A 13051-nucleotide genomic window follows, 5' to 3' on the forward strand; every position below is an offset into this window, starting at 1 on the left:
AAATCTGCGGCACGAGGTATGCTGTCGGTGCCAATGCGGTGAGACGTCACGGTAGCGTCGAAACAGTTGTAAAGATGAGGGCATTTACATCTCATCTTTGGTAGGAATATGGTTGTTTCATAATAGAAAGTGAAATGTGTCCTTATGGTTACTGACTTGCTAAAGTACCGATTTAAATGCCTATTCAATTTGTTCTGGATAGATTTAGTGTGTATGCTCCAATCACTTGACCCCCTTAAACATTTCTTTGATTTTTATTTTGCCATCACATTTTTCATATAATCATGCATGTTTTGTTTTTTTTTTTGTTTGTTTTTTTTTACCCCTCCAGGGGGTCTTTTGTGGGCTCTAGTGTCCCTTATATGACAGTAGGCTGACAGGAAACAGGGAAGGAGAGGGGGGAAGACATGCGGCAAATGTCGTCGGGTCCGGGAGTCGAACCCGCGGCGGCCGCCTCGAGGACTGAAGGCCTCCAAATATGGGTCGCGCTAACCCCTACGCCACCACGGCACGCCCATAATCATGCATGTTTTAATATCAGATTAAGATAACCTGAACTGTATGTGAGCCTTTTATGTCCTTATGGAGAAATTGTGTTTTAATTAAACCCATGGAAGGTTTTTAAGCATCAGTACCCTGAACCCATGGGGTCTGTTTGATTTATCTTCAGACTTTGACTGACCCAGTCCTAAATTTTATTTATTTTTAAAGCTTTTTGCAATGGTGTGCTTTGGATAATTGCCTTGCTGCAAGGATAACTGGACTTTGTGACCCAGTCACAGGCCTTAATCAGAATCTAAATCTGACTTTTTGTAGACTGCTAACAGCATTTCTCATGGTTTCCGTCTTAGCCTGTGGACTGCCTCTTTGATTGATGCTGCCCTTCATTCACGTTCAGTTTAGGTTGACAACAATGTCTTGGTTGGTTTGCAGCTGTTCCATACTCTTTCCATTTTTTAGATCTTGAGGCATACTTTATGACCTGACTCTATTATTGTCCTCCCAATACATCGGAGTTTCTGTGTGTATAGTGATTTGGGTCAGGGGTAATAGCCAGTTTTGCAAGCTACTTTACATCTAAAATAAGGGTTGTTTTTGAAGATGTAACCTTTTAGATCTTTTTTGTTTAAATTGATTCTGTCTTTATCGTAGAATTCCTTGGTAAACATGGTTGTATTTTGATGTTTCATCAGAAAAAAAGCTCGTCATGCAACAGTTTCATGGAAATAATTTGATCAAATTCTTCAATTATATGTACGTGCAAGCATCTAATTAAATACCTGACCACCCTATAGTTCTGGTATTTATCTAGTTCCCTGTGCAGACATAAATGAATTTGGAAGAAATTACCAGAAGCCCTTAAAACTGCCTTGGCAAAAATCAAGTGAACCTTTTCTGTTTGTTGCTGCCTCATCACAGGAAGAGAATTAACTAATTTTTTGTCTCATTAATTGTCTCAGGACAGTGAATTTTTTCTTTTTTTCAACAGCTCGAGTACCAAGCAGCCTGGATTCGTAGTTCAGCAAAAGACACGGTGCAGCTTGTTTTGCATTTCTGTAAAGGAAACTGGATTAGTATCAATTAGTCAGATTCCTTTGTTTCTTTACAGTGCTGAAAGCCGACAGATGCAGGAAGAAAAGCCTTTCTTCTCAAGCATTGTCCAGGGAATTTGAGATTTGTTTAGTAGTCACAAAAAAAGGTGCTTATGGTCTACATCCCAGTTTATAAATCTCCTGCTTACAAAAGGTAAAATGAAACACCTTTTTTTTTTGGACCTTTCTAAAGAACTAATTCTAAAATAAATCATGAAAATTTACAAGAGATGTGTTCTTTATCCTGTTTAAATGCATCATATCCTATCTAATTTGAATGACTGAGTTTTTAATATGTTGGTTGATTTGTGTTTGGTCATCAAGTCCTGCTGCCATTTTCTAAGACGTTTCTCTGATCACAACGCTGATTTATTCTTCAAGGCTGCAGATCCTAGAACACCTGACTGTATACATCCTATTTTCAGGTGTAAAAATTTTTAAAATAGGGCAATGTGTGTGTGTGTGTGTGGAGGTGTGCGCGGGCGTGCGTGGGAGTGTGTGTGTGTGTGTGCATATTTGTGTGAAGAGCGCGTGTTCCCACTTGTGCCTTTTGTCAATCTCTGATCAAAATGCTCTTATGCTCGCTCTTTGTTTCTATCTCTCCCACACATACGTAAAGTAAAAGTGAGAATTCTTTTTCATTTTGCCTGAGTTCTAAGAAGGTCTTTATTGTTTTATGTCTTTGTATGTGAAAAAGGTAACTTGGGATCAATGGAAAATGCCGACTAAATATGTCCTCATTTATTTTTATTTCTAAATTCTTACGGTTAGTCAGAATTTATTTTATTTTAACAAGTTCAATGTGCAAAATTCGAAGCTGAATCAGTTCATCACCATATCATGTTAAGAGAAGTGAATTTCTCAAAAGCCACAATAAAAAAAAAAAATATATATATATATATATATATATATATATATATATATATATATATATATATATATATATATATATATATATATATATATATATATATACTCACATTGAATTCAATGAGAAGGTGTGTCCAAACTTTTGGTCTGTATTGAGTACAGACCAAAAGTTTGGACACACCTACTGTATATATATAACTGTAAACCTTACATTTAGCTCATAATCAAACAAGCTTGTTGCATAGCCTGGAAAATTTTGAACTTTCCAGATGTCAAAAATCTTTTGAATTAAATTGTGGACAACTTATTCTTGTTCTTATTAAACATGGTGAACCTTAGCTTTATATTTTTTCTTTCTTTTGGTTTTGTTGTTTCGTTTGTATTTTTTTCTAATTCATGGAAAGCATAAGTATTATTAGCAGTAGTAGTAGTAATGTTACATGTTTGATTGAATGCTTTAAGAAATGTGAGGTTTATCTTTATTAATGTAAGGTGATTTTTCTGTGTTACTGTATATTTGTGGGGCATCATAACACAAATACAGATGAAATAACTGTTTTCTTTTGTACAAAAAAAGCGAAGCGACACACGTTTTACCCTAGCGAGATTCCGTAGTGAGGAATCCGGAAGCACTGCTGTTGACGGCTAACCACCCAACATGTAAGTCACTTCTTTTTTTTTTTTTACCATAATAAAACAGATATCACATTTGTTTTCCGCTGTTTTATGCTTAGCAGGTGTGTCAGAAACAGGTGGTTGCTCCCGTAAGTTAAAGAGCCGTCACAAATTAGACGTAGTGTTAGCAGAGAAAGCTAACATAGTGAGCAAACTTTTCAGCTTCAGTGAGTGCCACATCGTCACAAACAGACAACAGGGCCTCAGTTTGCTTTTAACGCTGACCAAACAAGACACACATACTTCTGGTCGATGATTGTTACGTTTAGGTGGTTTTGTAGCTTGTTTGGAGTCAACATTATAAGCTGTCATGGTGATTTAGATCTAAAATTATGTAAAATGAGAGCACAACTGTCCATAAACTGGCCGATTAAAAGGTTCAGAGCCACATTTCATTCTGCATGTAGATAATATGAGCATGAATAAGGCATATCTATGTTGTTAAACAGCATTCAGCAGAAGTCTCGAAAGAATCCGAATTTTCTAGTAGTAAGCCTGCGAAAAACTGTCTAAAAAAACTTTAATTTATGAATTGTTTTAGAAATTTTAATTGTTTTTCATTAAATAAATGTCAATAAATGTCCAGTTTTTGATTCAGGATAGTGCTTTCATTCAGTCCAAAGCTCGCATTTGTTGTGGTGGTGTATAGTTTCGTCAGGGAAAACAGTGAGGGGAAATAGTTTTCATTGAATCAAAAACCGATTCAGCACTCCATCCATCCATCCATCGATGATAGATAGATAGATAGATAGATAGATAGATAGATAGATAGATAGATAGATAGATAGATAGATAGTTAGATGGGTTTTGTTAAGACTACACTATTTGCTCTCATAATACTTTTTGTTTATGGGTTGTTGAAAATAGGAACTAGCAGGGTTTGGTAGACATCAAGAATTCCACTAAACTTTTCCGTCATTTATTACCAAAAACTTTATAAACTGCAGTCTACAGCACAAAGATCAGAACTGAGCTGGACACTTGGAATAGTTTGCTGTAACTATTTAGTTTTTTTTTTTTTTTTTTTTTTTGAAAGCTACATTTATGACTCCTTATTTTCCAGTAATCATTTCTCTTCTTTTTTTTCCTTTTTATTCAGGGGTTGATTTTGTGGAAGGTCAACATGAGGCACAGTCCTCCAGTCAAAAGTCCTCAGAGAACAAAAGCAGGACATTGATCCGGTGTTTTTCTCTTTGTTCCGCATTTGGATAAGTCGAGTTCAAGCCAACCATGGATCGGGAGGATGAGGAAGAGGAGCTGACGGTCAAGGCGGCACCGAAGGAGGTGGATGTGTTCACATCCGTGTGCTGCCTGGGCTACTTGTCCAGCATCAACCTCCTGGTGGCGGTGTGCGTCGGCATGTACGTACGCTGGGAGGTGACGAGCGAACCCATGATCCTGGTCATCTTCATCCTTGGCCTCTTCATCCTGGGAATCGCCAGCATCCTCCAATACTACTTTGCCATGGAGAAGGCCAGCCTCAGCTTGTTCCACCTGTGGTGTGGCTTCCTGCTGGGACTCCTGTGCTTTCTCAACAGCCCCGCCTTGGATTCGAACGTTACAGAACTTGTTGCCAACTATCTCCTTGTGGCCAGCGTGGCGATGAAGGCGGTGTGGGCCATAACTGAGCGCATATGCCGCTCCGTCCGCTACAAACCCATGCTGCTGTCGTCGTCTGAGTGGCTCGAGCTGTTTGGATTTGGAATCGCCAGCACCACGATGCTCCTTTCCAAGTCGGCGGCCATTGTTGGCTTGGTAGTAGCTCTGGGAGCTCTCGTTGTGGACTTGAGGATGAAATCCCTTCTGGCTTTGCCCAACTTGATCTGTTTTGCCTTGGTTACTTCTCTTGTGTTCTTTCAGGCCTTAGACATCCCAGCCAACCCTTATGCCTTAGGTTGCTACCTCGGCAGGCAGCTCTGTGAGCCCTTTTTGGACGTGTACTTTAGTGGGCTTGGGCCCAGTGAGCGCTGGATGCCAGTGCTCTCACTAGGGAAGGTGTGGAGGAGACTGTCCCTGTTTCCTCTGTGTCTAATGGAGGTGGCCTTCTTCGTCCTCGCTGCCTTAAAGGTAAGAACATCACTGTCAGGGAATTGTTCATTTTGGAAGGACAATTTTGTTTACAGGACCTTCATAATTCATCTCATTTGTTATTTAGGTTTATTTATTTTGTATAATTAAAATGTCTTCCAGTTACAGTTCTTCAATGGTCATTCGAATGTAAAATCTATTGACCGTTGAGAATGTGTCCTTCCATTGTCGTGGTGTCAAAACCACAATTACAATAATTTCTGGGACAATTTATCATCCAGCAAAATTGATCACCTTGACTAGTCTAGTCATGTACAAGGCTTTTTTTTCTTATTAGCTTTTTCCGCATTTCTGCTATGTTGAACCGCAAAGTGTGACAAACTAAAGCAGAAAGATTACTTTTTGTAAAAAAAATAAATCTATAAATAAAGAAAACGTTTATCATTATCCTCCCTCTCCAGAATTCCCACCTACTTCGTGTTGGTCTATCTATCTACGTGGAGAATTGCAAGGGTTGTGAGCATTTTGGCAATGTTTGTTATATGGATTTATCTAATAAATATATATTTGTTACCTTGTCTCGGACAGCTTGGCCACTTGGAGCTTTGGTATCTGGTGATCCCCGGCTTCTGCCTGTTTGGCCTTTTATGGGCCATCTGCCACATCATTTTGCTGATCACTATTTGGGGCTTCCACACCAAGCTGACCGACTGCCAGAAAGCCTGGCGGGCCCATCCGTCAAGTAGACGGAGTCTGGACCAGGTCATGGCCTCTCGGGGCATCCGACACTTCTGCCTCATTTCAGAACGCCTCGTCTTCTTTAGTCTGCTGTCGACTGTCATACTGGGAGCTGTGTCGTGGCAGGTAAGATATAGGCTTAAAAAGCGATTACATTTTGCCACCATCTGCATGCGGAGATGTTTATGGAACACCCCAATGGTCATGTCGAGAGTTTTTGTCTACATCACTGTCTTGACATGATTTCCCCAAACGGAGCCTCTTTTGCTCTTATGTGAAACAAATTTAAAATATCCCCATCTACTTGCATGACTAGTACTGATATCTTAACTGGCCTTATTAGGCGTTTGCCTTGGAAGAGTCTTGTGGGCACGAGTCCTGACTCACAAAATGGTGAATCATGGTTGCTACCAACTGTGAATGTGCCTAAAAAGCTTTCTGGAGTTTACCTGAGATTGCAGTAAATGTCTTCCAAGGTTGACCACATAAGTCCATGTAGCTAAAATTTTATTGTTGCAGATGTAAAATAACTTTTAACAAAACTATGGCTGCAGCTAACTATTTCCATCAGTCAGTATTCTATCGATTGAGTTATCAAATAAAAAGAATTGGTACATTCTGCAGACTTTTTTATTTAACTACTTAAGCTTATTTTCACAAAAAATGCATGAAAATGCAAATAAGCAATTATTCAATTCTTTTTTTTTTTCCAAATAACAAAATCAACATTTTATTGCCCAAAATGCAGTAACATATCATTCCTTTCATGTATTTTTGGTCATTTGTACCAATAACCGATTATCGAATTAGTTGATGATTATTTTCAGTAATTGGTCACGATTAATCAGATTAAATGGTTTTTAAGCCGTAATCAAGATATAACTTGTTACAGTTTCAGCACCGTGTTGGTTGAGAAGGTAATTTTTTTACTAATGAGGCTGGATGTGTAAATGCATTTGAAAGTGAATTTATTCAGCAGAACATAGCATTGATTTGGCTTTTGTCAGAAACTATTTTCACGAGGTTCACTCAGATCACCATGTCACCTTGTTTTGATTAAATTCCTGACCATGTCTTACCAAAAACGCAAGTCAGAAAACTGTAAGTTTTAATATACAGCAACTGAACGACAACTTCAAAGCACAATCACAAATCAACCCCTGGTTTATTTATTTCTCTTCAGTGTAACGTGACGCTCTCTCCATTAAGATGGCCTGTCATGTTTTTGCCTTTCGATAATGGCGCTGTCAGTCCTCGACTGCGTTTCTGTCTCAATACGTGTCGGCGCCAGTTAAGTGAGCCTGTTTGTCTCGATGCGAGCCGTTTGTGGGCTAAACAAAAGCGACTGCCTGTTTGGATTTTCGCAGCCCTCCAACGGTCTCTTCCTGAGCGCCCTGCTGGTGGTGTTGCCCTTGGAGTCTCTCACACACGGCCTGTTCCAGGAGCTGGGCAGCTGCCTGGGAGGAACCTGTGCTGGCTACGCACTGGTGATACCTACAATCTACTCCAGGTACGACCATCCCGTCAAAGACGTGTGAAAGGCCTTCAATTAAGTCAGTTGCAGATGCATACGCGCATGCTGAAAACTGTCTCCGTTTTCTTTTACTCGTTTTAAATAGAATAGAAGGAAATGCCATAGGGAAACAGGTTTTTCGGTTAGTTTGTTCATTTATTTTGGATATTCAAAATGTCTCCCAGTTCCATTGTTGGATGTTCTTTAGAAATTAAGGTTTTATTTTATATTTGAAAGGATGTACTTGCATTAATATGCCATAATAAGAAGAACTATTATTATATTACATGAAAATAGAACAGAATAGAATATACTTTATTGATCCCCAAGGGGAAACAGCTTATTAGTTGACAAGCTGCTACTCCATCCAAAATGGTGTCCAAATGGGAATATTCTCTTTTACTGCAATAATTCTGGGACAGTTTGTCATCATGACAGGCCGAACTGTTTATTAATAACTTAAAATATTGACAAGACCACATTTAAAATATGTCAAAACCTTTCTTTGGAAGGTAAATATTATTACGCTCCCTCTCTGGACTTAACGCAAGACTAACTGGATAGAAAAAAGTTGACAAAGTTGCATAAACATGTCAATATTTGAGCCCTACAGGGATCACCATGGGTTTCTTTTGCAGCATACTAAGTTGTTCAGCTGCAGCAGACTCCGAGTCAAAAAAAAAAAAAAAAAGCAGTGTTTTTGAAGTTGCCTAGTCAGTCAACAGAAGCTAAACACCGCTTACGTGGTTGTGTTTTCAGACATGAGAACACCTTGGCTGTCTGGATGCAGACAGATTCTAGTGGTATTTCTGGCTACTGTCTGAATGCCAAGTCTTTTAGCTGCTTGTTAGCGTCTGGAAAACACACACAGCTTACTCTAAAAAAAAAATATATCTTAGTTTGATTTTTAGGCGTTTAAGATATTCTGGGTGCAAGTCTAATTCTGCGGGGAAAGACAGAGGGAGAAAATCAGCAATAAATAATCAACCTCTTGATGGTTGCACGCCGTGTTTTCATATTTGCAGGACCCTCTCAGGGAGATCAGAGAGGTAAGGAAAGGGGACACAAGTTTGGTAAAACAAAAGGAAGCGAGATCTGAAGGCTTTAAGCACTGAGGGAAGGTGGTGGAGGCAAGGGACACACAACAGAGGTGAGGATTTTATTTAAGAGGGGCAAGAGGGTGAAGCTCTGAGGGAGCTTGGGAGAAAAGAACTAGATTCTTTTTTTTAAGATGAAAGAGGAAGTGTCACAGGGTAAGACGTGGTCTGAATCAGAAAGTTCTAGCTTCGGCTCCCAAAAGCACAACGGGATCTGAAATGATTAAAAGAGTTTTCCCTTTTTCACATTCATCTCACTGCCACAAAATGTAATGTATTTTATCAGAATCGCATGTGATGGGCCAAAAGTAAGTAGTTCAAACGCGTGGAATCGAAGGAAATGGAATGCATGCAAAGCACCTCCACATCATCATGCTGCCACCACCAAAGCAATTTTGTCTTTGCCAAAGAAAAGGATTTCCCACCCACATGCTTTATGTTGCGGATGATGGGTTCAGGGTCATGCTAATTAAAAATCGTGACATTTGTGGTTGTAACGTGCCAAAATGTAAAAAAGAAAAAAAAAAAAGCAAGGATTATTGAGAGTTTCTAACGTTTACTAAAACTTGACATTTTTAAAAAAAATTATTTTTAGATTTTAAGGAGACTTTTCACATCAAACATTTAGATAAACATTTTAAGGGTATGTATGGAGGTGATAGTGAGGGCATAGGGGTGGGTTATGTGTTGTGGCTCCTGTATGGAGAGATCTGTAAGTGTGATATATGACTTTGCCATCCACTTGACCATGAATAACATCAAGCCCCGAAGATAAAAAAAAAAAAAAAAAGAAAATATAGGGCTGCCCTGAAACGCTGAAAGCCTTGGCTTGTTGTGTGTGTGTCTCTTATCGTGTTGTTGTTACTGTCTGGGAAAGCCTTGTGCCACATGCATCCAAATACTCTTTGAGCTCACCTATTTTCAACCTTGTTTTTTGTTGTCTTGACCCATTTCTGCCCTCGTTTTTCAATGTTTCTATACTTTGCTTTGCTTTCTTTCTCTGCCCCTGTCCTCTATTTGTAACGTTTCTCAATGGAAGCGAAGACAGTTCCCTGCTCCCAGTCGCGTGCCACTCCATCATCCACTCTCTCGTGAAGGGAACAAATCAAGTCGTTCATCTCTTCTCTGCTGGTGTCACTTCTCTGACTTCCCCGCTCTCACGTCTCTCTCTTCTCTATCTCTCTCTGCGCCTCAGTGCCAGCGGCCAGCCCACTCTCCTGCCTCCTGAGCACGTTCAGGAGTTGAATCAACGCTCCACGACCATGCTCAACAACATGCAGCGCCTCTTCACGCACCACATGATCCAGTCGTTCGGCTGCGACTACTCCACCAGCGGCGTTACCTTGGAGACCGTGCAGAACAAGCTCCGCAGCTTTCTGGAGCTCCGGACGGCAGACGGGCCTCGTCACGACACGTATTTGATTTTCTACAGCGGGCATTCTCAGAAAGGCACTGGGGCCTGGACTCTGGCAGGTTAGTGCTCAACTGCCGTCTTTGTTTGTTAGCAGATGCGTAATAATATTACAGCACAGTTATTTGTGGAAAACATTTTCTTGCCATTATACACAAAAATAATCTACTCATATTCCTTAAATTTCTCCGTTTTTGTCATGCTTTATTGGGATTGTAAGGAAGCATTCACACCAGCCCTGTTTAGTCTGCTTTAATTGAACGCTAGCTTGTTTACCTGGAAAGTCCAGTGTTGACCAAAAATGTGAACTCTATGAATAAAAGGTCTCGGTTTGGTTGAAGTGAACTCTGGTGCGGTTAGAATGCGTGCATGAATGCAAACCGACCGGAAGCCGCTCCAAAAGCAGGAAGCAGGCTGCGGCGCAGGGCATTCTGGGTAAATACAACCAAAACAAACGTTAGCAGGAGAAATGGATCACGGCCTTTTGCGAAAGACAAAAGAGAAATCCTACAACTGCTAAGTTCTCAATTTTCGTTAACATTTCGTGAAGAAGGAAGTTGCGCTTTTGTCTTGAGAGGTTTTTGTGTTGCTTCCTTTGGCGGTTCTCCTTGCAGCGCCACCACAGGCGAGGAGGGGAACAGGCTTTTCAAAGGGTTTTTGGTCCGTTTGACACACGACAGTGTGAAAGTGAACCGCACCAGCTGAAAATGTAGCAAATGTTGCAGTTTTAGATGTTTTTTTTTAGTTTCACCTTCGTCTCAACTGTTCCACTTCGTTTTTAATAGCATTCCTTTTTCGATTAATAAATAAAAGCATCATTTAAAAACTTCATTTTTGTATTACCCCGTTTAACTTTGTCTGATATAAACACTTGCTCAGTGATCTGAGACATTAAAGTATGACACAAAAAACAAAAATAGAAGAACTCTGTAAATCACAATATCCTTTTCCTTCCCCAAGGAGGCGAGAGTCTGCACCTGAACCAGCTGCTGGACACCTGGAAGGAGAAGAACGTCGGCCACGGCTCCCGCCTCATCGTCGTCCTGGACACGGAGAACTCCCTCCCGTGGGTCAAAGAAGTGCGCAGAGCCGAGGGCGTGTACATGGCGGTGCAGGGGGCCGAGCTGCCGCCCTCCCGGCTCGACCCGGAGTCCAGAGATGTCCCCCTCCTCGGCGACTTCACCTCCGAGTGGGTGGAGTTCAACTGCGACCCGACCGGCGACACCCAGTGGGCCGAAAAGGGCAGGACCGTGAAGGCCACGTACGGCGTGTCCAAGCACTGGAGCGACTACACGCTTCACCTACCCACCGGTAGCGACGTGGCCAAGCACTGGAAGACCCACTTCCCCAGGGCCACATATCCCATGATCCACCTGTCCAACTGGTGCTGCGGCCTCAACCTGTTCTGGCTGTGCAGCGTGTTTCTGCGCTGCTTCAGGAGGTGTAAGATGGCCTGGTTCCCTCCAGCCGTTCTGGACACCGGGCAGGGCATTAAACTGGTGCATTCATAGGAGACAAATGGATAAAAAAAATTTTAAAAAGTTGGTGGTTTCTTAATTTGAAGAGGGTGGGTTTGTTATTTTTCTGTTAATTTTCAATCAAAAGTTCTTTATATCGGAAGGAAATGCTTTTTATATTTTTTATTTACATTAGTATTATTTTTAATATTATGTGTAACGGTGTATCTTTTTTTGCCGCCAAAGACCAAATGAAAGACAGAGAATGAGAAATGTTTTACAACTTTTTTTTTTTTTTTTTCAAATTGTGCCATTTATTTATAAAGTTCTGCCTTTACTAAGGGATTTGGGCTCATCATGCCCGCCATCTCGTCTCCTCTTATAAATCAATACTTTACAAAAGTGATTTTTGCACTGTTCTGCACCTCTTTTCAGTCATTTTCTCCAATCAAGCTTAAGAGTTCTTGCGTTTTGTACAAATTTATGCTGCGATGTAGAAAGTATTTAATCACCACGGAAAACATTGTTTTGGGTTTTTTTTATCGCACAGAACACCAGAACACCATTTTGACGATTCCTCCGTGCAATGCTGCTTTAAGGGGAGAGTGTTTCACAAGTGTTTCCAAAGAAGGTCAGGTAGCGTCATTCATATGCAAATATTTCTACTGTTGGAACAAGTATTGCAAAATAAACATGATGAATTCTGATTTGTTGGAAATGTTATTGGAAATGGCCATTTAGAGTTAGAGGGGCTAAATTCCAACGCGTGCCTCACTTTTCAGATTGAAAAAATGCATTCTGCTTAACAATCGCTCCTTGTTTTGTGCTCAGAACAAATTATAAGCAACGTTGCTGACGTTGCCATGCAAATATTAGGACTCTGAGCGAAAAGATGAGCGAGGGTGAAAGGAAAAAATCCAAAACAAGGCATGAAGCGTAATCTCAGCAGAGTTTGCTCGGTGAGATCTCGTCTCGGGAAGCCTGAGGGTCCGGTTGCTGGGGCAAAGTTTGGGGGAGACCTTTAAAAGATCAAAGCGGCGGCATTTGTGTAGCTGGGAGAGCCGAGGACAAGAGAACAACAAACATTTTGTTTAAATGTACTCAACTGTTTGGCAAAGAGGAGCCCTCTTCCTCCACTTAGTGGCAAATACATTTAAGCTGCTCATTTTGTTTCGTTGCTACAGAAGGGGGGAAAGAAAATTCAGGATTATGCTTCTTTGTGCTGGTCTTTCACATTAAATTCAGTTTAAATACATAGAATTTTGATGATGTATTGTGAAAATAAATATGTAAAAGCTTAATGTAGGACACATTTCTTGTGGAAATACACGCGCTTGTTAGATAAAACTTACACCAGATGACATAAATACAACAGCTGTGCCTTTAGAATATCTTGGATGCTTTATCAACACTTTAAAGTCTGCATTGAAAATGCGCAGGTTGCATCATAAATTTTGCACCTGCAATGGTATTTTGTTTTAAGAGGAAGTGTACATATATATATATATATATATGCATATATATATATATGCGCAGTTCTTTCCAGAAGTCTGGCTCGCTGTGTCTTGCAGTACGCCCGACACTGAAATGTCAAAGCTATTATCTCGCATTACAAGTCTGTTCAGAGGCTTTTACACCATGCTGGATTTAATGCCACTTGCTGGACAGAC

At 40.5% G+C, this 13051-nt stretch overlaps 1 protein-coding gene across 1 annotated transcript; it reads left to right on the forward strand.

Annotated features, from left to right (window-relative positions):
- The first annotated feature begins 3063 nt into the window (after window positions 1-3063).
- On the forward strand, window positions 3064-12088 carry tmem168a (transmembrane protein 168a). The gene is made up of 6 exons (XM_032589813.1): window positions 3064-3122; window positions 4237-5204; window positions 5754-6029; window positions 7271-7413; window positions 9709-9986; window positions 10885-12088. Exons 2-6 carry the CDS (start codon window positions 4368-4370, stop codon window positions 11433-11435), a joined length of 2085 nt encoding a protein of 694 aa, XP_032445704.1. The 5' UTR covers window positions 3064-3122; window positions 4237-4367; the 3' UTR covers window positions 11436-12088.
- The last annotated feature ends 963 nt before the right edge of the window (window positions 12089-13051 follow it).

This window comes from Xiphophorus hellerii, chromosome 17, assembly GCF_003331165.1.
Source record: "Xiphophorus hellerii strain 12219 chromosome 17, Xiphophorus_hellerii-4.1, whole genome shotgun sequence".
In the NCBI taxonomy this organism is placed as follows: Eukaryota; Metazoa; Chordata; class Actinopteri; order Cyprinodontiformes; family Poeciliidae; genus Xiphophorus; species Xiphophorus hellerii.

Excerpts from the sequence above, each read along its gene's own strand:
- tmem168a (XM_032589813.1), top strand. The coding sequence starts at position 4,368 with ATGGATCGGGAGGATGAGGAAGAGGAGCTGACGGTCAAGGCGGCACCG. Across the intron at positions 7,414-9,708 it reads ATACCTACAATCTACTCCAG|TGCCAGCGGCCAGCCCACTC; the intron begins GTACGACCATCC and ends TCTGCGCCTCAG. Across the intron at positions 9,987-10,884 it reads TGGGGCCTGGACTCTGGCAG|GAGGCGAGAGTCTGCACCTG; the intron begins GTTAGTGCTCAA and ends TCCTTCCCCAAG.